Below are 26,870 nucleotides of genomic sequence, written 5' to 3'. Positions count from 1 at the left end.
GGCCTAGTAAAATGGGATTAAACAGCAAACTGACCTTTTATGTGTTATGTTATGAATTTATTATAACAGAAATGTTTATCATTGGGAATTCCTCTAGGAAATTCCTAACATTAGAGATTAGGACAATCACGTGGGTTTTGCATTGTTTATACATGAACACCCGCTGTGAAATAATGGGGTCAGATCTAGACCACCCGTGTGTTCCCCTATTCATCTGCCAAAACATCTGCTCTAATTAACCCTGGTGCCATGTCTGTGAGGACTAGGAGAGGACGTTCTTGATGTAATATTATATCGTTGAAAAGCTTTATGAAACTTTGTAGACTCAAAGCGAAGGAAATACTCACATACGTCACACATAATGCTAAATAACAATGGCGTTATCATCCTCAACCAATCGATGTTTATTTGTAACAGGTTGCTGTTGACGTCAGCTAACGTGTGTCGCGCATTCCAGGGAGGAAAGGAGGTGGCGCAATCGGCCCCGCGCTCTGCTAGAGTGGGTATTTTGGATATTTTGCCGAAGCCTGAGGTTCTGCAAAATGCCTCCGGTGTAAAGTGGCCAACAATTATGGGGAGCCGGGACCCCGCCTCAACCGGGTGGACAGACCGACTGCTATTGAGAGTTCGTCAGGGCGGTTAATGTGGGGACAAAGCACACTGTGGACCGACAATCATTACATCCAAGATAGCCAGCAGCAGACAGCAAGAGGCTCGTCGTCAGCTCAGCTGCAGAGGAGGCGGCACTGTTTGCAGGATTAAAGCGAGAGCTTGGTGTGTACGGTTTAGGGGAGGTGGTCTTCCGAGTGTGAGGGAAATTTGAGTCAGACAGGTTAGCTATTTCTGTGATGTTTAATAACTGTAACATATATGCCTACCAAGGAACCCTATCTATGGAGATATTGTCGACACAGAGAGGATCCGGTCAGCCCGACCCAGTGACAGAGTGGGTTCAACCGGAATAAATCAATTGGGTAGGCTAATCTCTTCTTTTTTTTGTCCGTCGGGCGGCGATGTCAGCTTTCTGTCTCGACCTGCACACATCTAAGGCCGCGATTTCAGCACCACCCGAGCTGGACAGCGACTGCATGGAGCACCCGGTGGATCAGGGCAACAAAACCCCACAAGAAAAGGGAGGATTTCAGGGCCACTCGCTGCTACACACCGACTCTGGAGGCCTCGGGATGGCGTTGGAAGAGGAATTAGCCATGCTTACTGGGGAGCAGGACGACGAGGAGGAAGAGTTGCCCGAATTTGAGACGCCTGTAATTGGACAGAATACAGACTTGTTGTCGCTCTTCCGTCAAAAAGAGAAGGACTTGGTTTTAGCTGCTAAACTAGGCAAGGCTCTGCTAGAGCGTAACCAAGCCCTGACTAAGCAATATGAGCAAATGAACAAAGATCTTAACGATAAACTAGAGGTAAGTAGCTTTTACACTCACTGCCAAATACTGTATAATCACGATTCAGTCCTTCCAGATCTGTTTTTCAATTCAGTTGTTTGGCCATCCTTTTTGTCTCAGTAAATTCATGTGGAGTTAAGCAGTGTATGTAACCATATTCAACTGATTAGGACTGTCCTCCATTATTGTAGTGCTATTGAGCAGATGTCACATTGTAAACAGTTTTTTCAGACTGTCTACAATTTACAGCTAATCTCCATACAGTGTAATAACAGTATAATGCCTCTCTCATAAAAACACTTGGGCACAAAACACTGCTCTAACAGCAGACTGAGGTCACTCAATTCTCACAATGACTTTTTATTTATATGCTTTTACTGTCATTACCTGACACTGACAGGTAGCATTGACACAGCTGGAGGGGTGTTCACAACATCTTGGGGTGTCACTAAAGCCCTGAAACCCCATAGATGTCTGTTGCATTTGTTCACGCTGACAGCAGAGCTTTTGTTCATCACATCTGAAACCCCCCACTCCACTCAGCACATGGCCTGGAGTGGAACAACGACTAATCCCCTGTTAGTGTCCCATGGAGATGGCCTACTGTATCTACTGTAGGCTCCATCTGCTCAGGGCCCTGATCTCTAACAACACAGCACTACGCCATTACCCAGTGCACAGTATTCATCAAGACATTTCAAAGCTTTTTGGGGAAGATAACATTGTTCGTTATCCTTTTACAAACCGTGTTTTGCCAACCATGTTTTATTCCTGACACACCTCTTTGTTCGGGACTGATCACCCAACATGCTCTGGGCTACATCATGTGTGTAACCAACCATGCCACCCATCCCAACCCCCCATACCCTGACCCTCTGGTTCTCTCATATTATAAGTCCACACTCATATCCCCACCCCCTGCCTCAGCTTTATAAAGCTATGGATAGAAAAGAGCAGAAGCTTTGTGCTATCCTTTCACAATCCAATGTCTATTACTACTACTACTAGTCTCAGGCCTAACCTGGTCCCTCCAGTCCAGTAGCATCTCTAACCCCGTCCCTTGTCTCCCCTCACCCACAGCACCATGAGCAGGAGAAGCACGAGCTGCGGCGGCGGCTGGAGAGTAGGGAGGGGGAGTGGGGGGACCGCGTGGCGGAGCTGGAGATCGATGTCCAGCAGCTGCAAGGAGAGCTGGAGCGCCATCAGGTCCAGCTGAGAGAGGCCGACCGCGACAAGTCCACGGCTATGAGGGAGCTGTCAGAAGAGAACCACCGCCTGCTGGAGCAACTTAACCGGGTGAGTGGAGATAACTATCTGTCTGTGGACCTTTTTGTCTGTCTGTAGACCTGTCAATCGGTCTGTCTGTCTGTCTGTGGACCACTGGGCCTCAACACTGGATGTCTCAGTCTGCCGTGTTCATTTCTAGAGAGGGTACAACTATCTTCTCATATGGAATGCATACATGCACATACATGGACTGCTTCAATCTCTTTCCCCATGTCTCAATCTCTCTCAATCTCTCTCTATCTCTCTCTCTCTCTCTCTTTCTCTCTCATACAGATCAGCATATGCTAAGTCATCGAAAGTGGAACGTTCACCTCTTAAATGCTGAATCATGTAGAATGATTTAGGCTGCATAATACTTATGCAACTCTCCTATCCATATTGATCAGTAACTACAGGCTGTTAAAACAGATTTGATGTTTTAGGTAACAAAATGTTTTGATAACCTACATGATTGATGGGATAAGAACAGAAAAAAACTGAGAAAGAATGATAGGATGACAGGGAGAGTGGAGGTGGTAAATGTTCAATCAGAACACATCCACTTTGTAAAGGGTTATGGACATGTGTCAGGAGAAGCTTTCATTGATTGGACTCCATGGACAGGCTGGATTGATGGAGGTGAGCAACAGTGCTGTAGGTAATACTGTTGATTAGACTCCACCAAGAAGCTGGTTGACTACAGCCCGAAGTCAAATCACTCAAACCTAACTAAAGTGGGAGGCATTGCCCTGACAACCTGACTAGCAGAGTGGTCAATTCCTTTTAGGCCTAAATCCCAATGGGAAACTAATGGAAACACCGGCCAGGAAGGTAGTAGACAGCTCTTCTACCAACTTGAGTCGAGCTGCAGCAAAAAAATCACATGAATATCTGGAAAAACAATTTTTTCCTAATGGACATTCATTCCAGGACAGAAACACCCAATGTTTCCATTCATTCCATATCCTCTACATCAACAGACTGTTAGAAATGATTTTACTGCTGCTCATTTTACCAATAGCATACCAGACTGAGGCTGATAGGCACGGCGTTACATAGCTGTTTCTAAACGAGACTAGCTTTCCAGTGACGTGAGGGACAGGGATAGGCTTTTGTGCAAGTTGAAGGTATATATTGATACCTTTAATCTGGGTATGTTAAGGCTGTTACATGGAGAAAGCTGTGTGTTGACTTCAGTCAGAGGGACAGTCATTTTAGTAGCCGGAGGAGCTTCAGATGTGGAGATAGGCGGGTGTTGCCTGCTGATGTGCTCTGGTGACACCAGTGACAGTGTTGTGGGTGTGGGTGACAATGCCTGTGGTGCGGTGCTGTCTGTCCTGGGAATAGATGTGAGCTGCAGTCAGGCAGATGCTGCTTCCTTCCACAGCCCAGCAGGGAGAGAGCTAGCTAGCGGTCAATGGCTGTTTTTAGCCCTCCTGACCAGGGCTGCTGCTGGCTGTGTGCTGTTACAGATGCAGAGACAGCAGCAGCACCGCTGGGTTATACAGACCCGCTGCTTCGCCTCTCATTTCCATCTCTGATCAGATTAAATGTCATCCACCATCAGTCTCTGACCAATGAGGGGGCTTTGAACTGGTCTGTTGCTATGGATCCCGCTAGGTACGTAATTAAGTTGCAGTTCATTTAAAAGCAGCCTTGGTTAATATGAAATCGGTGTAGATGGGGGGGGGTAATTTATGAGTGCTAATAGAGAGTATTGATCAGGCTTCCGTGATTCACTGCTGTCAGATGCCAGAGAGACCTCCTATGTAATAAAATGAATGAAGTCAGCCATGGTAATCTCTCTGTTACTAAGCAATGGCCTGCTTACTCCACAGCTCTGAGAACACATCCTCCTAGGGAACCCACACCAGACTCTGACAAACCTCCCAGTAGTAGAGCCACCAGAGAAGCGCTAAATCATCTGCTCTCCCTCTGTCTTTCCCCATCATTTCCCCTTGTACTGCACCAGCCTTATTAGGATTACAGTCCGTCTGTCTGTCTGTCTTTCCCCATCATTTCCCCTTGTACTGCACCAGCCTTATTAGGATTACAGTAGGGTCTGTCTTTCCCCATCATTTCCCCTTGTACTGCACCAGCCTTATTAGGATTACAGTAGGTCTGTCTTTCCCCATCATTTCCCCTTGTACTGCACCAGCCTTATTAGGATTACAGTTGTCTGTCTGTCTGTCTGTCTGTCTTTCCCCATCATTTCCCCTTGTACTGCACCAGCCTTATTAGGATTACAGAAGGGTCTGTCTGTCTTTCCCCATCATTTCCCCTTGTACTGCACCAGCCTTATTAGGATTACAGTCTGTCTGTCTGTCTGTCTGTCTGTCTGTCTGTCTTACGATCATTTCCCTTGTCTGCACCGCCTTAGGATTACAGTAGGTCTGTCTGTCTTTCCCCATCATGTCCCCTTGTCTGCATCAGTCTTGTTCTGGTCTGTCTTTCCCATCATGTCCCCTTGTCTGCATCAGTCTATTAGGATTACAGTCTGTCTGTCTGTCTGTCTGTCTTTCCCCATTATTTCCCCTTGTACTGCACCAGCCTTATTAGGATTACAGTCTGTCTGTCTGTCTGTCTGTCTGTCTGTCTGTCTGTCTGTCTGTCTGTCTGTCTGTCTGTCTGTCTGTCTGTCTGTCTGTCTGTCTGTCTGTCTGTCTGTCTGTCTGTCTGTCTGTCTGTCTGTCTGTCTGTCTGTCTTTCCCCATAATTTCCCCTTGTACTGCAACAGCCTTATTAGGATTACAGTCTGTCTGTCTGTCTGTCTGTCTGTCTGTCTGTCTGTCTGTCTGTCTGTCTGTCTGTCTGTCTGTCTGTCTGTCTGTCTGTCTGTCTGTCTGTCTGTCTGTCTGTCTGTCTGTCTGTCTGTCTGTCTGTCTGTCTGTCTGTCTGTCTGTCTTTCCCATCATTTCCCCTTGTACTGCAACAGCCTTACTAGGATTACAGTAGGTTTGTCTGTCTGTGAGCGCGTAGTCCTATCCGAAGACATGGATTAGGAGATGTTTTGGCTTTGTAATGACATATTCTTTGTAGCAGCATTAGTAGAGACAAGGATGCTGACTGTTTTATCTACAGACAGACCATTTAGTCTGGCAAGGCTCACTACAAAACAAGCAATAAATTCATTTCCAGGGTTCTTTAAGATCTGTTCTTTATGATCTATTCTTTAAGATCTATTCTTTAAGATCTATTCTTTAAGATCTATTCTTTTAGATCTATTCTTTAAGATCTATTCTTTTAGATCTATTCTTTTAGATCTATTCTTTAATATATATTCTTTAATATCTATTCTTTAAGATCTATTCTTTTAGATCTATTCTTTAATATCTATTCTTTTAGATCTATTCTTTTAGATCTATTCTTTTAGATCTATTCTTTAAGATCTATTCTTTTAGATCTATTCTTTTAGATCTATTCTTTTAGATCTATTTTTTAGATCTATTCTTTATATATATTCTTTAATATCTATTCTTTAAGATCTATTCTTTTAGATCTATTCTTTATGATCTATTCTTTTAGATCTATTCTTTTAGATCTATTCTTTAATAGATCTATTCTTTATCTATTCTTTTAGATCTATTCTTTTAGATCTATTCTTTTAGATCTATTCTTTTAGATCTATTCTTTAAGATCTATTCTTTAAGATCTATTCTTTAACGTAAGCTCCATTCTAACCGGGCCACTCTGGACACATTCACTGGGGACCAGACTCAGACACATGACAGGAGTGCCACATGTGTCCACTGTATTCCAGTCTAAAATAAGGCACCCCCCTGTGAAGGAGTGACAGAAATAAGTGGTAATCTGTTGCAGGCTGCAGTCATGACAGTGGAGAGCCTGGAGAATGGCTAGAATCCTATCATGTGTCTGACAGCTCTTCCAATGGCCATTCTCAAAACAAAGCTTTGAAGATTACACTCACAATAACAATGCACTTTCATAATAACAGATTAGAGGGAGGAACCAATAGTCTGCTGGAACCAAGTGTCTGATTGGATGCAGCAGGAATGACCTTGGTGTGGTGGAGCTGGCCACAGGAAGTGATGTAAAACGCAGTGTGTAAGATGCGGCACTGAATGGATTAGGTGATAATCCTCTGTAATAGCCTTTTTTTATGCATTCAATCAGTAGCCAGAACAACAACACTACTCCATACTGCACTCACAGCTAATTAAACACGGTCACCCTGTCTGTGTGTGAGCACTGTCTGTGTGTGAGCCATTGCCCCTCATGTAAAGGGACAGTGCAAACTTGCCACTAATACACTAGGACACAGGAGCCATTCTCGATGAGCTAGACTTAAGTCTATGAGAGGCACATATGTCACTAACATATTCAACAATATTCAGCCACATACTGTAGAGACACAGACACTTACTACTCATACAGACTCAAAGAAGCACAGACATAAAAACACACCTAAACCCAGTGGTGTCTGCTGGTCTGGTAGGCTTGGCTGGCCTGGGGTGTGAGGTTGGCCAATCCCCTGAGGCCTAATCTGATCAGAGTGAACCAGCGAGGAAGGAACATTTCTCTAATTGCATTACAGCACACATTTAGAAAGGGGTAGACCTGACTCCAGCACAAATGCCTACATGTTTTAGGCTATAACCCTGATCAAATCAAAACCCCAAATCTCTGGCTACGCCAAGATGATCAGACATCCATAGCACCTCCAGTGACCTTATTGGAGCTGCTTGTTTTAAGGCCAGTGTGTAGATGGGAGTAATAATGTGTTGTGTGGTTACCAAGACCCCCTTAAGGCCTTGTGTTAGGTCTATGTGTATGTGTACACTGAAGCTCTGCATTACACTATGATAAACTCATAGACCTCAACTAACTGTAATGAGCTGACTTTGTATTACCATGGGCCATGGGTAATACTCTGCTGTGCTCTGCGATTCTCCATGGCTACTTACCACCGTATAAAACACCTAGGTGAATAACACACACCATGTGTTCAACACAGACACTGGGCATCTTTCCAGGCCATCAGTTGTGATGAAGAACAGAAACATCAGGTCTAGAATGGATCCTAAGGCTGCGAAGGGACAGAGGACACCTGCTGCTGCTCCCTGCCTGCTGCTACTGCTCCCTGCCCGCTGCTACTGCTCCCTGCCTGCTGCTACTGCTCCCTACCTGCTGCTACTGCTCCCTGCCTGCTGCTACTGCTACTGCTCCCTGCCTGCTGCTACTGCTACTGCTCCCTGCCTGCTTCTACTGCTCCCTGCCTGCTGCTACTTCTCCCTACCTGCTGCTACTGCTCCCTGCCTGCTGCTACTGCTCCCTACCTGCTTCTACTGCTCCCGGCCTGCTGCTGCTGCTCCCTGCCTGCTGCTGCTGCTCCCTGCCTGCTTCTACTGCTCCCTGCTGCTCCCTGCCTGCTGCTACTGCTCCCTGCCTGCTGCTACTGCTCCCTGCTGCTCCCTGCCTGCTGCTACTGCTCCCTGCTGCTCTCTGCTTCTCCCTGCTGCCACTGCTCCCTGCTGCTCCCTGCCTGCTGCTGCTGCTCCCTGCCTGCTGCTACTGCTGCTCCCTGCCTGCTGCTACTGCTACTGCTCCCTGCCTGCTGCTACTGCTCCCTGCCTGCTGCTACTGCTGCTCCCTGCCTGCTGCCATCAGTGGTGCTGACATTCAGAGCTTCATTGATAACGTTAAACTGTGTTACTTTTATTTAATTAGGCAAGTCAGTAAAGAACAAATTCTTATTTACAATGACGGCCTACGCCGGCCAAACCCGGATAACGGCGGGCCAATTGTGCACTGCCCTATGGGACTCCCAATCACAGCCGGTTGTGATACAGCCTGGATTCAAACCAGGGTGTCTGTAGTGACGCCTCTAGCACTGAGAGGCAGTGCCTTAGACCGCTGCGCCACTCGGGAAACTGGAAGACTGACTTATATGTATTGTTTTAGTGCATGGCATGACTTGCATCATGTAGATCCATAAACTAATACACTGTGTGCTATGACTAAAGAAAATGCCAGGAACATGGCCACCTAGTTACACAGCTCCATAAATCCTGTCTCTCTCTCGCTGGTTGCTATGACAACCCGGGTGTCATATGTGAGATTTCATGTGTTACCATGGGAATGTGCTCTCTGCGGCACTGTGTGTTGTACAGCCAACCCAATGTCAGGTTGTAACACAGATCCACCTGACAGGTACACACATGGACTTGCAAGTCATCTTCAACCATATGTGTATAATAGCTTGTTCTGTACAGTATGTTCTGCATCCTGAGGAGAGGGCAGGCAGAGACAGAGGGAACAGATAAGCCATTGGAAATCACTGATTTAATTACCGATATTAAAAATGAAGAGGATACAAGTGGTAAATCCCTTAAGGATCTGCCTACCCCCTCTCCATTCCACACTCATAGGTGTAAGCAATAACATTAGACTGGAAACCACAGAAACTCTGCTATGTTCTTGTATTAAAGACGCTATGGATTAGGCCTTTATGTAGGGAAGATATTGTTCCTCTCCTAACAAAGACTGCTGTAAATTAAAGGGTTTTGAGAATGTTGTGATTATCCCTTTGAAAGATCATGGCTTGGCACAAGGTCAATGTTCCCTCAAAGCTGTGCGCGTGCGCCACCTCCTCCAGGACTGCGGCGCAGAAGAAATACCATGCCGCGCAGAGACGTAAGAGATTGAACTTCACTGAGACGCCCCATTAGTTTGCACTATATAGATCATCGTTTTTTCTGTGATCGAATCAACATTATATCAGCCCCCTTTCAATGCAACAAACCAAACCAAATCTAACTTTGCAAGTGTGAGTTTGTGACGTTGTTGTATGCAGAGCCAACGCGCAACGGAGTAGAATTATGTTGGTGGTATTTTAATCACCAGCGAGTGAATGCGTTTTTCAGATCAGAGCGCATAGCCGCGCGTGTGCACATTTGTTGATATTCTTTGCTAGTTAGCGAGTTATTAGCCCAGTTATAGGTAAGTATAGGCCAGCAATGGGGACATACTGCTTCCTACAAGAGCACAAAACGTGTAGTCTACATTTCAAGCTGTCTTTGAAAAGCCTGTCAGGTAAAATGCTTATGTCATAATTAAAGGTGCGGTGTTGAATTTTGAGACAAGCTTGAATATGCAAATAAGCCAATAGGCAGAGGGGTAACCTACATTGTCTAATTCTCTGTATGGTAATAATAATTCATTGTATTTTGTAAAGTGGGTTCTTGCATCATACAACACAATACAATGACATTTACAGTCACCTGTTTGGCCTATGACCAAGTAAAAAATCATGAATTAATGTCAAACCCTTCATAATGTAAAACCGTTTTTAAAAGTCTCATGCAATGTAGGCCTGCATTGAACACCAGGCTACTGTAGGCTATATCATAGAAATCAAAAGCTATTTCCATGTGAAAATGTTATGGGATTTGCTCCATTGGTTTTGTTGGTAGACCTACATTATTCTCCAATAGCCACAATAGCCTATTGGCTTCTGTCTAAAACTGTAAGGGTACAGCCTCAGTGTTCACTGTAAACGTGCGCCGGAAGTTGGCCAAAATTCTCACAATGTTCAAGTTTCTGCTCACAAGACCAAACATTTGCTCAGTGCCCCAGGAAATTAGAGGGAACATTGCACAAGTAGTACCTTTGTGTCCTGACTCTGGAGAAAGAATTAGCATTTATGCTTGTCTCTCAGCATATTGAGCCCTAGTTTTTGGCCTGGATTCTGTTGCAGTAGTCCAATTTCCCCCATGTACTGATAATGCTTGATCTGGGATCTGAGGACTTTATGCCCAGATTAAGGGGAATATCAGTACATCTGGCAACACAGTGAAATATCCTGTTTTTCCTCTGATCTCAATCTGTCAGGCGCAGTGTGACACTTGAGTCAAAGGTCACATTCCCACTGTGACTGGGCTCTGCATAGAACTCCACTGAGGAGACCGATACATCGGCCAGTTTAGCAGAGATGAAGAGCTGTGTGCATTTTCCTGGCCTGGTTAGGAGAATGTGAAGCACATTCAGAATGGCAGAGTAGAGCAGCTGTGTCTGAATGTCTAAGAATACATCAAACTAATTATGATTCTGCATTTGGTATAGGCTATATCATTCCTCCCATGCATCACTGGGGACAACAAGGTGCCATTATGAAAAAGGGGTACATAGAAGTAGAAGACTGTAGGCTCTCTAGTCTCACCTCGGCCTTTTGTTATTTTTGTAAGCATAGTGCACTGACCAAACAGTGTTATGACACAGCACAGATTTGAGTTTTCAGGTTGTTCTTCCCTTAGTCTCCCACACAGAATACATAACAATTCCAAGCCCTCTCTGAGTTACTTAAGGACACAAGTGCATTCAAGTGTGAATGGAACACACTCATTTCTCCTCACCTATAAAAGCTTTCCAAAAAGCATGGTGTAGTGCAGATTTATGAGTATAAGCCTTGTATTATTACACAATATGCTGTGCTAGTTCCACGAATCACCACAGACGCCCAGTGGGGAAACCATAAATCTCACCTAAATCTCTAACTCACTTACAGTAGACTGTAGTAGAAAAGCCAACTCTGTTTTGGACTCAGACAGACAGACAGATGGGTGGAGAGCTCTGTCCAATTACATTATACCTGTAGGTCTAAAACAAGGACAGAGCATTAGAGAGCGGCTGTGTTTGGTAACTTCCTGTTCTTACCTGTCCCATGCAGTCACTACTCACGAAGGCGTCACCAGTCACCACGGTGGCCAACAATTCAACCGCTGACTGAAAGATCCTATAAACATCGGACTGCCACCTAGAGGCAAACATATCAAACATCTGCCACGGATATAGAGTATCAGTAGCAAACAGATGTAGAGGTATGATTCCACCTGGTTGTTATTTGTCAGAGCTGGTATACAGCTGACCTTTGATTGTTTGTTTGATCGGAGGGTGGCAGGTAACCTAGCTGTTAAGAGCGTTGGGCCAGTAACAGAAAGGTTGCTGGTTTGAATCTCTGAGGCAACTAGGTGACAAATCTGTCAATGTGCCCATGAGCAAGCCACTTAAACCTAATTGCTCATGTAAGTCACTCTGGATAAATGACTCTGCTAAATGACTGAAATGTAAATGATTGTTGACAGGAATCAGCCCGTTGGATTAATGTTTTGTGGAATTTCTAATGAAGACAGAGATCTATTAGATATCAAAGTGTCATGATAATGGGGGAATACTGTAGTCAGAGGTGTACAGACCGTATATCACATCTCTATATTCTCAGTAAGCCAGGGCTTTATCTATCTTGACATCGACCTGTTAAGTTAAATTTGCCTCCAGTGAATAAATCAATAATTGCTTTGTTATATGGCAATTATATTTCTCCTCAGTGCAGAGGCTGGAGAGAAGTAAGTGAAGGGTATCAAGGATTCCACCATCTGTTGCCATTGCAGTGATGATGATCATTAGAGTCTGGGCTGCCTGAGTGCAGCCTCACTTATGCTAATAAGGTTCTGTTGGTCTGGCTTTGTGATCTGCACGCGGCTGGTAGGCAGTGAGTGAGTTGTTGATCAGAACAGTCCAATGAGCTCGGCCGGGGAAGGGGGCAGTAGGGACCAAGCTCTAAATGGATGTTAAAGATTGAGTTACTCAAACCTGTGCTTTTACAGGAACAGTTGGATATCAGTTACAGCTGGATACCAGTTACAGCTGGATACCAGTTACAGCTGCATACCAGTTACAGGAACACTGTGGTGACTCAGAGGTAACAGTGTGTCAAATCAAATACCACTCCAAGCATTACCGTGTTGGATACTGACTCAGAACGTTTCTCAACATGGTACAATGTGAAGTATGTGAGTGGCGTGAGGATGTGTTGTTGTGAGAGTTCTGAGCTGTTCTGAATTAGGACTTTACAACCCTACCGTTATGCACCTTGTATTACATGTGGAAGATGTTCATATTTGTCATCTGGTAATGCCTTTCTTAATTGCCCTTGAGGCAAGTTGTATTGAATGTATGAATAACATGTTATACAATTATTTGTTAATGTATTTGTGCTCACGCTCTCTGTCTGGGGTGTGTTTGTGTGTCTCCAGGCAACAGATGTGGAGAGGCAGCTGTCCACTCAGGTCCACTCGTTACGGGATGACTTCAGAGAGAAGAGCATCTCTACCAACCAGCACATGACTCGACTAGAGAGCCTACAGGCTGAGGTGAGACTAGAGAGCCTACAGGCCGAGGTGAGACTAGAGAGCCTACAGGCCGAGGTGAGACTAGAGAGCCTACAGGCCGAGGTGAGACTAGAGAGCCTACAGGCCGAGGTGAGACTAGAGAGCCTACAGGCAGAGGTGAGACTAGAGAGCCTACAGGCCGAGGTGAGACGAGAGAGCCTACAGGCCGAGGCGAGACTAGAGAGCCTACAGGCCGAGGCGAGACTAGAGAGCCTACAGGCCGAGGCGAGACTAGAGAGCCTACAGGCCGAGGTGAGACTAGAGAGCCTACAGGTTGAGGAGAGACTAGAGAGCCTACAGGCCGAGGTGAGACTAGAGAGCCTACAGGCTGAGGTGAGACTAGAGAGCCTACAGGTTGAGGCGAGACTAGAGAGCCTACAGGCCGAGGTGAGACTAGAGAGCCTACAGGCCGAGGTGAGACTAGAGAGCCTACAGGCAGAGGTGAGACTAGAGAGCCTACAGGCCGAGGTGAGACTAGAGAGCCTACAGGCTGAGGAGAGACTAGAGAGCCTACAGGCCGAGGTGAGACTAGAGAGCCTACAGGCCGAGGTGAGACTAGAGAGCCTACAGGCAGAGGTGAGACTAGAGAGCCTACAGGCCGAGGTGAGACTAGAGAGCCTACAGGTTGAGGCGAGACTAGAGAGCCTACAGGCCGAGGTGAGACTAGAGAGCCTACAGGCCGAGGTGAGACGAGAGAGCCTACAGGCCGAGGTGAGACTAGAGAGCCTACAGGCAGAGGTGAGACTAGAGAGCCTACAGGCCGAGGTGAGACGAGAGAGCCTACAGGCCGAGGTGAGACGAGAGAGCCTACAGGCCGAGGCGAGACTAGAGAGCCTACAGGCCGAGGCGAGACTAGAGAGCCTACAGGCCGAGGCGAGACTAGAGAGCCTACAGGCCGAGGTGAGACTAGAGAGCCTACAGGTTGAGGCGAGACTAGAGAGCCTACAGGCCGAGGTGAGACTAGAGAGCCTACAGGCTGAGGTGAGACTAGAGAGCCTACAGGCTGAGGCGAGACTAGAGAGCCTTCAGGCTGAGGCGAGACTAGAGAGCCTACAGGCTGAGGCGAGACTAGAGAGCCTACAGGCTGAGGCGAGACTAGAGAGCCTACAGGCTGAGGCGAGACTAGAGAGCCTACAGGCTGAGGAGAGCCTACAGGCTGAGGAGAGCCTACAGGCCGAGGTGAGACTAGAGAGCCTACAGGTTGAGGCGAGACTAGAGAGCCTACAGGCCGAGGTGAGACTAGAGAGCCTACAGGTTGAGGTGAGACTAGAGAGCCTACAGGTTGAGGCGAGACTAGAGAGCCTACAGGCCGAGGTGAGACTAGAGAGCCTACAGGTTGAGGCGAGACTAGAGAGCCTACAGGCCGAGGTGAGACTAGAGCGCCTACAGGCCGAGGTGAGACTAGAGAGCCAACAGGCCGAGGTGAGACTAGAGAGCCTACAGGCCGAGGTGAGACTAGAGAGCCAACAGGCCGAGGTGAGACTAGAGAGCCTACAGGTTGAGGTGAGACTAGAGAGCCTACAGGCCGAGGTGAGACTAGAGAGCCTACAGGCCGAGGTGAGACTAGAGAGCCAACAGGCCGAGGTGAGACTAGAGAGCCTACAGGTTGAGGTGAGACTAGAGAGCCTACAGGTTGAGGTGAGACTAGAGAGCCAACAGGCTGAGGTGAGACTAGAGAGCCTTCAGGCCGAGGTGAGACTAGAGAGCCTACAGGCCGAGGCGAGACTAGAGAGCCTACAGGCCGAGGCGAGACTAGAGAGCCTACAGGTTGAGGTGAGACTAGAGAGCCTACAGGCCGAGGTGAGACTAGAGAGTCTACAGGTTGAGGTGAGACTAGAGAGCCTACAGGCCGAGGTGAGACTAGAGAGCCTACAGGCCGAGGTGAGACTAGAGAGCCAACAGGCTGAGGTGAGACTAGAGAGCCAACAGGCTGAGGTGAGACTAGAGAGTCTACAGGCAGAGGTGAGACTAGAGAGCCAACAGGCCGAGGTGAGACTAGAGAGCCTACAGGCCGAGGTGAGACTAGAGAGCCTACAGGTTGAGGCGAGACTAGAGAGCCAACAGGCTGAGGTGAGACTAGAGAGCCTACAGGTTGAGGTGAGACTAGAGAGCCTACAGGTTGAGGCGAGACTAGAGAGCCAACAGGCTGAGGTGAGACTAGAGAGTCTACAGGCAGAGGTGAGACTAGAGAGCCTACAGGTTGAGGCGAGACTAGAGAGCCAACAGGCTGAGGTGAGACTAGAGAGCCTACAGGCCGAGGTGAGACTAGAGAGCCAACAGGCTGAGGTGAGACTAGAGAGCCAACAGGCTGAGGTGAGACTAGAGAGTCTACAGGCAGAGGTGAGACTAGAGAGCCAACAGGCCGAGGTGAGACTAGAGAGCCTACAGGCCGAGGTGAGACTAGAGAGCCTACAGGTTGATGCGAGACTAGAGAGCCAACAGGCTGAGGTGAGACTAGAGAGCCTACAGGTTGAGGTGAGACTAGAGAGCCTACAGGTTGAGGCGAGACTAGAGAACCAACAGGCTGAGGTGAGACTAGAGAGCCTACAGGCCGAGGTGAGACTAGAGAGCCTACAGGCCGAGGTGAGACTAGAGAGCCAACAGGCTGAGGTGAGACTAGAGAGCCTACAGGCAGAGGTGAGACTAGAGAGCCAACAGGCCGAGGTGAGACTAGAGAGCCTACAGGCCGAGGTGAGACTAGAGAGCCTACAGGTTGAGGCGAGACTAGAGAGCCAACAGGCCGAGGTGAGACTAGAGAGCCTACAGGTTGAGGTGAGACTAGAGAGCCTACAGGTTGAGGCGAGACTAGAGAGCCAACAGGCCGAGGTGAGACTAGAGAGCCTACAGGCTGAGGTGAGACTAGAGAGCCAACAGGCTGAGGTGAGACTAGAGAGCCAACAGGCTGAGGTGAGACTAGAGAGCCTACAGGTCGAGGTGAGACTAGAGAGCCTACAGGCCGAGGCGAGACTAGAGAGCCTACAGGCCGAGGTGAGACTAGAGAGCCTACAGGTCGAGGTGAGACTAGAGAGCCTACAGGCTGAGGTGAGACTAGAGAGCCTACAGGCTGAGGTGAGACTAGAGAGCCAACAGGTTGAGGTGAGACTAGAGAGCCTACAGGTTGAGGTGAGACTAGAGAGCCAACAGGCCGAGGTAAGACTAGAGAGCCTACAGGCTGAGGTGAGACTAGAGAGCCTACAGGTTGAGGTGAGACTAGAGAGCCTACAGGTTGAGGTGAGACTAGAGAGCCAACAGGCCGAGGTGAGACTAGAGAGCCTACAGGCCGAGGCGAGACTAGAGCGCCTACAAGCCGAGGTGAGACTAGAGAGCCTACAGGCCGAGGTGAGACTAGAGAGCCTACAGGTTGAGGTGAGACTAGAGAGCCAACAGGTTGAGGTGAGACTAGAGAGCCTACAGGTTGAGGCGAGACTAGAGAGCCAACAGGCCCGAGGTGAGACTAGAGAGCCTACAGGCTGAGGTGAGACTAGAGAGCCTACAGGTTGAGGCGAGACTAGAGAGCCTACAGGCCGAGGTGAGACTAGAGAGCCTACAGGTTGAGGCGAGACTAGAGAGCCTACAGGTTGAGGCGAGACTAGAGAGCCTACAGGCCGAGGTGAGACTAGAGAGCCTACAGGTTGAGGCGAGACTAGAGAGCCTAATAAAGGCTAAAAGAAATAAGTTAACAAATATTGCCCTGTCAGTTTTTCCTCCTTTTCTATCAATCATTCAATTTCTCCCTGTTCCCCTCCTCTAATACCGTGACTGACTCCTTCCTCTTGACTGGAGCAGCAAGGGCTAGAAGTGAGTGGTTATATTGGTTTGTCTGCATGCTGCATGTCGCATGTGTGTACATGTCCCACTGTACTGCTATGGAGAATGAGATACTGTATGTTTCTGTCTGTGAAACATTTATCAGGAGAATACACAGTAATATCAGTCATGTGTAATGTCAGCCATCTAGCTTAGGGTCATAGAATGATAACATTACAGATATATTATACCTCTCAGCCTCCTCTTTAAAAGTAGGTCTTATTGGAGAGGAGTAACCCTTACTGCAGAGTGAAAAAGCTACCGCTCTATATTTAGCTCAGATATACTGCAGTGTCTGGGTGTTCCCAGGGTTGCAACGGGTTTTCTTCATTTAAAGTGACAAGGATGGATATGTTACAGTCCAGCTAAACAGAAAATCACAGCAATGTCAACCAAAATATCTGAAGGGCACACGAAGAACATGAATCTACAAAGAAGTCCACATGGTGGCAAAGAAGTCCACATACTGCACTGTAAAGTAGGTTACCAGATGTAGGCCAAAGCATGGATGGGGGATAACGAGAAAGTGGATTAAGCTGCTCAGGCTGCCACCAGACATATTACAAACAACTCTCCTTGTATCGCTAGAAATGTGCAGTGTTTGTGCAATGTTAGCCTTCAGTCCGAGGCCACTTTATAGACTGATGAAGGAATAAACTGTTATCGGGTCCATTTGGACTATCAGCTTACCACGGAGACATTCCTGTAAATGAGGGTGGCAGAAACCTCCTACGCCTATGCTAGGCAACAAACATTTTTGGACCAGGGGGAGTACTTTAATCTTCTGGAACATTTGAACTCCTCAGAGTCAGTCAGGAGAGAAACAGATTTATAGAGGCTAACACTGAGTGCAGATAGCTACCGAAACAAAACAACATCTTCACTGTCCTAGGTTCCCATAGCACAATGTGTAACTTGGCTATTGGGGTTGTGTATCTTGTCAGATTAAGATGCTGTCGGAGCGTAAGAGAGAGCTGGAGCGTCGGGTTAACGCTGTGCTAGAGGAAAACGAGCTACTTCAGAACACTGTTGACAACCTGAGGGAAAGAACGCTAGTGCTGGAGAAACATCACCACGAGAAGGACTTACAGGTACGATCTCTGTCGCTCTTTGTACAGTGCCATAATATTCCTGTATTATGTGTGAATATGGGTTTATAGACATGTTCTGTAGGTGTGTGTGTCTGAGTGTGTCATGTTGATCTGTATGGTATCAGTGCTCTGTGTTGACCACTGTGTTGACCACTGTGTTGACCACTGTGTTGACCACTGTGTTGTCTACTGTTTGTTGTCCACTGTATTGCTGTGTGTGTCCAGTTACGGCAGAGCCAGCTGGAGCTCCAGGAGGTCCGGGTGTCCCACAGACATCTGAGTGCCCGATTTGAGGAGCTCACAGAGGAGAGAAGTCTACAAGGCCTCAGCCCACACCCTGCCAGCCTACTCTGTGAGATAGAACAGAGCATGGAGCAAGAGGAGCAGGAACAGGAGAGGGAGCAGGTACACGCATGCACACGCACACACGCACATGCACTCACACACATCCTGCTTTGTGAGATAGAGTGGCATACAGAGAGTCCTAGATATCATATCAGGGATTCATAGTGTATTATAAACCGTCTTTGCTAAGCTGCTCTCCCTCTCTGTCTCTAGCTTCGTCTCCAGCTGTGGGAGGCCTACTGCCAGGTGCGCTCGCTCGTCTCCCACCTGCGGGGGAACGACATCACAGACTCAGCCCTGTCCACAGACTCCTCCATGGACGAGTCCTCAGAGACATACTCAGCCAAGGACATTCCCATGGGGAGCCTGCATGCCAGTCTACTGGAACTACGCAGACTCACACAGAACCTGCTAGACGGCAACGAGTCCACGGTACTGACCGTCACACACAGATATACATTGTAGAATAATAGTGAAGACATCAAAACTATGAAATAACACATTTTATATTTTATATTTTTCAAAGTAGCCACCCTTTGACTTGATGACAGCTTTGCACACTCTTGGCATTCTCTCAACCAGCTTCATGAGGTAGTGGAATGCATTTCAATTAACAGGTGTGCCTTGTTAAAAGTTAATTTGTGGAATTTATTTCCTTTTTAATGCGTTTGAGCCAATCAGTTGTGTTGTGACAAGGTAGGGGGGTGTACAGGGGGTATATAGACCTATTTGGTAAAAGACCAAGTCCATATTATGGCAAGAACAGCTCAAATTAGCAAAGAGAAATGACAGTCCATCATTACTTTAAGACATGAAGGTCAGTCAATTGGCAATTAACTGCACCTCAGATTGCTCCTCACAGAGTTCAAGTAACAGACATCTCAACATCTACTGTGCAGAGGAGACTGCATGAATCAGACCTTCATGGTCGAATTGCTGCAAAGAAACCACCACTAATGGACACCAATAATAATAAGAGATTTGCTTGGGCCAAGAAACATGAGCAATGGACATTAGACTAGTGGAAATCTGTCCTTTGGTCTGATGAGTACAAATTTGAGATTATTGGTTCCAACCGCCAAGTCTTTGTGAGACGCAGAGTAGGTGAACGGATGATCTCTGCATGTGTGGTTCCCACTGTGAAGCATGGAGGGGATTGCTGGTGATATATTTAAAATTTAAGGCACACTTAACCAGCATGGCTACCACAGCATTCTGCAGCGATACACCAACCCAATCTGGTTTGCGCTTAGTGGGACTATCATTTGTTTTTCAACAGGACAATGACCCAAAACACACCTCCAGGCTGTTTAAGGGCTATTTGACCAAGAAGGAGAGTGATTGAGTGCTGCATCAGATGACCTGGCCTCCACAATCACTTGACCTTAACCCAATTGTGATGGTTTGGGATGAGTTGGACTGCAGAGTGAAGGAAAAGCAGCCAACAAGTGCTCAGCATATGTGGGAACTCCTTCAAGACTGTTGGAAAAGCATTCCAGGTGACTACCTCATGAAGCTGGTTGTGAGAATGCAAAGCTGTCATCAAGGCAAAGGGTGGCTACTTTGAAGAATCTAAAATATATTTTTATTTGTTTAACACTTTTTTGGTTACTATATGATTCCATATATGTTATTTCATAGTTTTGATGTCTTAACTATTATTAATGTAGAAAATAGTCAAAATAAAGAAAAACCCTTGAATGAATAGGTGTTCTAAAATGTTTGACCAGTAGTGTGATATATATATATATATATATATATATATATATATATATATATATATGTGTATATCCATTGATCCCTGAAGAATATAACTTATATAACTTATAAGCCTCATGAGCTTAGTTCAACTGTCACACTCCATGAGAACACAAAATATAAGATTGTTTTTCTCCAGTCTTTGTAAACATTGTAAATGTAAACAAACACTGTATAGCCTCATAACATGGTTAAAACAATGAGTAGGTGTGTTCAAACTTTGACTGGTACTGTACATATGAAAATACTGACCAGATATACTATACAGATATTTAGTTCCTTCATGCATCCAATAAAGAGTGTGCGATATTCAGTACACACTCAAAACAACTCCAAATGAATTGAGTTGAGTTTGACCTGAATTCACAATATAATGAGTCTATGTGTGTTGTTGTGGTTGTGTGTGAGCAGGGTTCTCGCCGTAGTGACGAGGAGGCTCTTGACGACCAGGTCAGAAAGCTTGGGGAAGAGCTGAGAGGAGTGAGAGAGATGTACGAAGCAGAGCAGGACAGAACACAGAGCAGCCAAGAAGAGGTTCTACAACTCCATAATCAGGTACTACTGCACACAGAGCTTTATCATCGCTGTTGTTCTCCAACAAGATCACTTCAACACAGCCTTGTTATTCAAGCAAGACACAGATGGGATTTCTTACTCACAAGGTTGACAATGTGTCTGATGAGTGTCTCCTATGTCATTCCTCCCCTGTCCTGAAGATGGCGATGCTCTCTGTGGAGATGTGCTCTGTACAGGAGGAGAGTGAGCGTATGAGGGCCATGTCTGAAGCACGAGACCCCAGTGAACAGCTCCAAAGTGCTATACGAGACCGAGATGACGCTATTTCCAAGTAAGACCATAAAACATAGCACATTTTTGGGGCACAACTACATTGCATGTTTGTCCTGTATGTAATAGGCTAGCATATAACAACAATGAGTTGTTTTACTGTCATCTCCTGAATAAGCAGGCCAGTCATAAGCTCTCATTCAGAGCATAGAAACTAGAGAGGTGTTGTCTGTCTCTAAGCTGTGTGTCTGTCTGCCTAACAGGAAGAAAGCGGTGGAGATGGAGCTGGCCAAGTGTAAGATAGATATCATGTCTCTGAACAGCCAGCTCCTGGACGCCATCCAGCAGAAGCTGAACCTATCACAGCAGCTGGAGGCCTGGCAGGTGGGTCAGAGGTCAGGGTTCATCAGGGGGCACACTAGACCACTCATAGTATGAGTTATTTCATTAGAATTTTGGGATTATTTAAAACACAATTCAGCCACACATGTGGATACATTGTATTTAAAATAATGGAGGATAACACAATAAAGTTGAACAACTTATTTCCATTGTAGTCCGCTGACTTATTTCCATTGTTGTCCTCTGGTTGTTACTGAATGGACTGTCAAACTGAATGGACTGTCAAACTGAATGGACTGTCAAACTGAATGGACTGTCAAACTGATATAATAACAGATACCATATGAATGTGTATCTGACAGCTCATATGTGTACGAATGACAAAACGTATGAATGATTACGTTCACACAGGAATTATCATTCTTAATGTGTACTGTATTTATTCATTAAATAAGAGTATACTAGTGGACTGAAATTTACAGTTGTAGGTTTAGGTGAAAATGTGTGTATGGTGATCTTTTCCCCACCACATCCTGTCCTCTCCTCTAACTTACCACTGTCCAAAGCGTGTGTATGTGTTAACATGTACGATACTGTACATACCCTGAGTGTCTGAAGTACTAATTCACTCCTCAATGAGTTTCAACCTTGGGTTTTCATTGAACATACTGCAAACAATTAAGCAAGTAGGGCTAGTAGCTATCTAACTAAATTGAGGACTCAGTGTATTACTTTCCCTTCCCTCCCTCCCTCACCCGTAACTAGCAGCTCTTTCCTCTCTCTTTCCCTGGCTGCAGTTTGCCTCCTCAGGGCTCTTTACTGTGTGGCTCTTGTGGTTTCTGATCTAGTGGCCTTTCTCAGCTTCCGTACCACCCTTTCTCCCCTGTGGTACCCCCCTTCTGCATTAGAGGTGAGGTGTGCCATCTCACCCTGGTTCTGTCCTGTGCGACTCTTCCATGCCACGCTGAGCCATTCCATGCCATGGCCTGCTGACTCAACAGAAATGCGCTCACCCATTCTAAGCCATTTGATCACCCAAAACCACCCACTTCCATGCCAATCTGTCACACCATCCTCCTGCCTCCTGTTTCTCTTCTCTAAAACCCCCTGTGCTCTTTAACATCCCCTCACATTCATTTTACCTATCTATCACTACTGTGCTCACCCTCTCTCTCTGTCACTCATTCATTCTGTCTTTCTGTCTCTTAGGATGATATGCACAGTATGATTGATCAGCAGCTTATGGAAAAGCACCAGGAGGAGTGGAGGGTGACCCCCTACACCCTCGCTGGGCCCTCTGGGGGTCGCGGGGGCCCCTCCGGCCAGTCCTCCAGACGAGCCGGTCGTCTCTCCGATGGAGACAAGAGGCTCTTTTCCTTCTTCAAAAAGAACTGAGTGCCTCTGGACTGGCCCGAGTGAACACGAGAGAAAAGATCAAGAAAAAGAGATGGAGAAAGAGTAAAGGTAAAGCTAAAGACAAAGGGTAGTGATGCAGACTGTCAGACGGGGGGCTAAAGAGGTTCAGCGGTCAATTGCACTTTATCTGTCCCATCATGCCCTTCCTTACAGACCCTTATAGAATGAATGAGTAGCACTGTAAGACACCTCCAGAGGCCTTGGCTACAATCCCATAAACACCCATTGGGCTTACATGAACAGAGTTACATATATTACCTCCAAAGAGGTCAGTTCCCCAGTAGTGCCTCCCAGCGTCTTTACCCCACTGCCAAAACTCCAGACTGGGATTGTATGCATACAGTAGGGCTGACTCCTGTGTGCTGTCACAGGCCAAGGAATCTGGGGAGAGGGTGTTCAATATGGGACTCACCAAGGCCTTGGAGTGGAGAGATTGGGACGGTGGGGCAGGGATCTGGGTAAGGGCGAGAAGGAGAAGGACCAGCCTCTGGGTGTGAAGCAGCATTGTTACAGCTAACTCAGACATGTTCTCAGGTTTATTCATGTGTTCAGGGATTTACAAAGAGGCCTTATTCCCAATCAATACAGTCCAATAGATGGATTTCATTCAATTGGTATGCACTTCACAATTATGATCATGCCAATGCATTGGTTAATATAGCTAAAGGTAGCTCTAACACAACACACCAAAATCACACAACTTTTGCATTCACAAAAATAAGACAGAAGTGTAAATGTCCAGATCAAGCCACAGTAAATCCATAAACATATCACTTGTCTTTATGTATATCGATCATAAGTTTACCTCAGATCATACTCAATACTGACTGAGCAACCATGGCATGACAAAGTGACACTTACATTTACCAAGCACTGAATGTATGAAAACCAGTCAGAGAGTATGGGTCTATCTCAGGTCCATGGACATTTCTACACAGGCCTCTTGTCAGTCTCTGACATCTAAATAAACCTCTAGACAGCTGTCGTTAGTTGCAGCCTCTATCCAGGTGGACTTCTACAGTTCGAATGTCACGTTTAGCATACATTTCACATATAAAGAATGATAAGAAAACTGTATTTTCAAACATTGTCTGTACAATGGCCAAGTATCTTCCTCCAAACTGACCAAATCCTCACAACTGTTTACATTAGTCTAGGTTGAGAAAGGGGAAGTCAAAACGGTCTCTCAATACGTCTGCAGTGCCTAACTTTGGCAAGTCAAAGGCATCCATATTGTGCTATAGTTAACTGTCAAATGACCATTTATTGGAACACAAAGTAACCTACTCAGTCAGCTACCACCAATCGAGTTCCACAGGAAAACCTATTGACAGGGCCTACAGAGTGCTTTAGTTATAGTCTCACAGTAATATAGACAGTCTACTGCCATTCCCTTTGGTTCAAAGCTTATGATAGTGGACACTTTATTTCCTAGCTTTTGGGCTTTCATTCAGGCCAGTCATAGAGAATCTGTGACTCCATATTTGTAGAGTGTGTGTAGATAAATGTGATGCATCTGAAGCCTCATGGCGCGTTTTAGCATGAGACTGGCACGGTCCTCTGACCTCTGTGTGTGTATTGGAAGTCATATCTAAAGCACCTGAGCAAACCTATGCAGATGTCTTCTCGCCATCTCAATTGGTTAGGTTGTTGATTAGGATAAACCCAAAGAATGGTTATTTTAAAGAGTTGAGAGTAGGTTGGGATGAAATCAATAGATTTATAAAGGCATAAAATGAAAATGTACTCTTTCTTTTTAGAATGATACTTTCATTGTCCCTGTAGTTTTGTTTTGTGTTTTGAGTGTTTACATACAAATTGGGATCTCTGTGGAAAGGGAGAGGAGGGGTGAAGATTGGAGAGTCTAAGTTCTTCATGTGACTGTTCAGTTCTGTCCAAGCAATAAGTAATTCTAACTTTCACGCAAATCACAGAATGTTGTTGAAGTTAGAGTTATGCTCTTGTATCACAAGTTTGGATTCTGTGAGTCAGTCGACCAATGTTTGAATCAAGTGTTCACCAGCCAGGCAACAAAAACAAAGTCATTACCAGTTTGCTTCTAACGGGGGTTCTGGGTAGTACTGACATTTTCTACAAAGTAGGATTTGCTTCCATAGCCTTCACTCCAGCCCACAGTTACACTCTTAGATAAAAGGGTTCCAAAAGGGTTCTTCGGCTGTCCCCTTTTGGTTCCAGGTAGAACCCTTTTGGGTTCCATGTTGAACCATTTTCACAGAGGGTTTGACATGGAACCCAACAGTGTTCTACAAAGGGTTCACCTACGGGGACAGCCAATAACCCTTTAAGGTTCTAGATAGAACCTTTTTTTCCTAAGAGTGTAAAGGAACGAGTTCTGCCTATTTGTCTGTAGTCTAAGCAGCTGTGTTGTTGTATTGATCTGAGGGAATGGTTAAGGGTCTAACACCAGTAGCTGGTCAGCTTGGAAAGGCACTAACTGGCGACATTATTATATTGGACAGGAAGCCAACCACACACAGCTAGACTGCAGCCTCAGAACGGAGTGATGAGAAGTATATTCTGCAGGCCAAGCTAGAGGTTGGTTGAACATGGAGGGAGCATTTACCTATATTACGAACGAGATCAAACAACACTTACCATGACCAGAATGTTAGTTCTCATATCCTTGTCTTCTTCTTGAACTCAGCCTCGTCTCAGCCTCATGGCCTGTTGGCACCAGGTGTTCCTGGACATGGCCTCTGGTCTAAAAGTTTGGCCATTCTGTTCATTCAGGGGGTTAGGGGGGGTCGGTTCAAGAGCTCTGGCCTGTAATTTACATCCATGTATTTGTTTATTCAGTTTAATGTTGTTTACTCTTCATGTATATGTTATGTCCAAAATTACTGTCAATTGTATTGTTTCCATTTTCCATTTGAAAAATCTTTTTAAAGCCTGTCTCCTGTCCTCAATTTTATTAACCGTTAACCATCCTGGATGCTGAAGGAAGAGATGTTCTCTTGCGTTGAGTGTTTGTGTGTGTGTTTGTGCATGTTTTGGAAAAAGCAGACATTCCATGGTGTGTCATCTGCTTGTCCTTATGGGCCCTGTTCTTTGGCATTTCACTTGGTCTCTGTGTGTGTGTGTGTGTGTGTGTGTGTGTGTGTGTGTGTGTGTGTGTGTGTGTGTGTGTGTGTGTGTGTGTGTGTGTGTGTGTGTGTGTGTGTGTGTGTGTGTGTGTGTGTGTGTGTGTGTGTGTGTGTGTGTGTGTGTGTGTGTGTGTGTGTGTCCTTTTACAATCACCAATGACAAACATTGTTTGGGTTTCCAAATGCCTGGAACCTTCGAAATAGGTAACTGACCATGAATTTGGGCAATCTGTGGAAGGTCTTGGTATACATTATTTTTGCATCAGTACCCCCATTTCCCCCCTGACCCACCACTATAGACATATGGTAAGAAACATAGCTTCATGTCAACCTCATTAGTGGACAATCATCAATAATTACATTTTTGCAATTTATCCTTCATAAATTAATGTGGTACTGAACTTAACCAGGTCCCCCTCTCTCTCCTGACACATTCAATATTTTCCTGTAATGGTAAGGGACCATATACCCTGCCCCAGTCAATTCAATATGGATAATGCATGCTGTCATGACACTGAAAGGCAATATCCCAGAACACAAGTGAACTTAGTATCAATGACATTCAGTTTGAAATGTTAAGTGAGAATGAACAAAAGATAAATTACATAAAGCTATATGACTTGACACAGGTTACATATGTGTAAGTGTGGATGTACACTACAGTTCAAAAGTTTGGGGTCACTTAGAAATGTCCTTGTTTTTGAAAGAAAAGCAAATTTTTTGTCTATTAAAATAACATACAATTGATCATAAATACATTGTAGACATTGTTAATGTTGTAAATGACTATTGTAGCTGGAAATGGCTGATTTTTAAGGGAATATCCACATAGGCGTACAGAGGCCCATCATCAGCAACCATCACTCCTGTGTTCCAACGGCATGTTGTGTTAGCTAATCCAAGTATATCATTTTAAAAGGCTAATTGATCATTAGAAAACCCTTTTGCAATTATGTTAGCACAGCTGAAAACTGTTGTCCTGATTTAAAGAAGCAATAAAACTGTCCTTCTTTAGACTAGTTGAGGATCTGGAGCATCAGCACTTGTGGGTTCGATTACAGGCTCAAAATTGCCAGAAACAAAGAACTTTCTTCTGAAACTCATGTCTATTCTTGTTCTGAGAAATAAAGGCTATTCCATGCGAGAAATTGCCAAGAAACTGAAGATCTCATACAACGCTGTGTACTACTCCCTTCACAGAACAGTGGAAACTGGCTCTAACCAGAATAGAAGAAGGAGTGGGAGACCCAGGTGCACAACTGAGCAAGAAGACAAGTACATTAGAGTGTCTAGTTTGAGAAACAGACGCCTCACAAGTCCTCAACTGGCAGCTTCATTAAATAGTACCCGCAAAACACCAGTCTC

The 26,870-nt window shown here is 45.7% G+C and overlaps 1 protein-coding gene across 2 annotated transcripts; it reads left to right on the top strand.

Annotated features, from left to right (window-relative positions):
- Window positions 1-277: 277 nt before the first annotated feature.
- Window positions 278-25,526, top strand: LOC106585479 (BICD family-like cargo adapter 1). Of its 2 annotated transcripts, XM_014171731.2 has the most exons (11): window positions 278-1,421; window positions 2,484-2,699; window positions 12,722-12,838; window positions 16,643-16,654; window positions 17,608-17,754; window positions 17,980-18,159; window positions 18,313-18,531; window positions 20,269-20,412; window positions 20,574-20,704; window positions 20,907-21,027; window positions 22,195-25,526. In XM_014171731.2, exons 1-11 carry the CDS (start codon window positions 1,014-1,016, stop codon window positions 22,378-22,380), a joined length of 1,881 nt encoding a protein of 626 aa, XP_014027206.1. In that variant the 5' UTR covers window positions 278-1,013; the 3' UTR covers window positions 22,381-25,526. The 2 variants fall into 2 exon arrangements, with proteins under 2 accessions (XP_014027206.1, XP_014027207.1); XM_014171732.2 differs by lacking the exon at window positions 16,643-16,654 and having other exon boundaries at window positions 279-1,421.
- The last annotated feature ends 1,344 nt before the right edge of the window (window positions 25,527-26,870 follow it).

This window comes from Salmo salar, chromosome ssa24 (assembly GCF_905237065.1).
Source record: "Salmo salar chromosome ssa24, Ssal_v3.1, whole genome shotgun sequence".
NCBI lineage: Eukaryota > Metazoa > Chordata > Actinopteri > Salmoniformes > Salmonidae > Salmo > Salmo salar.
The sequence above is the reverse complement of the archived record's forward strand: the minus strand, read 5'-3'. Positions and strand labels throughout refer to the sequence as shown.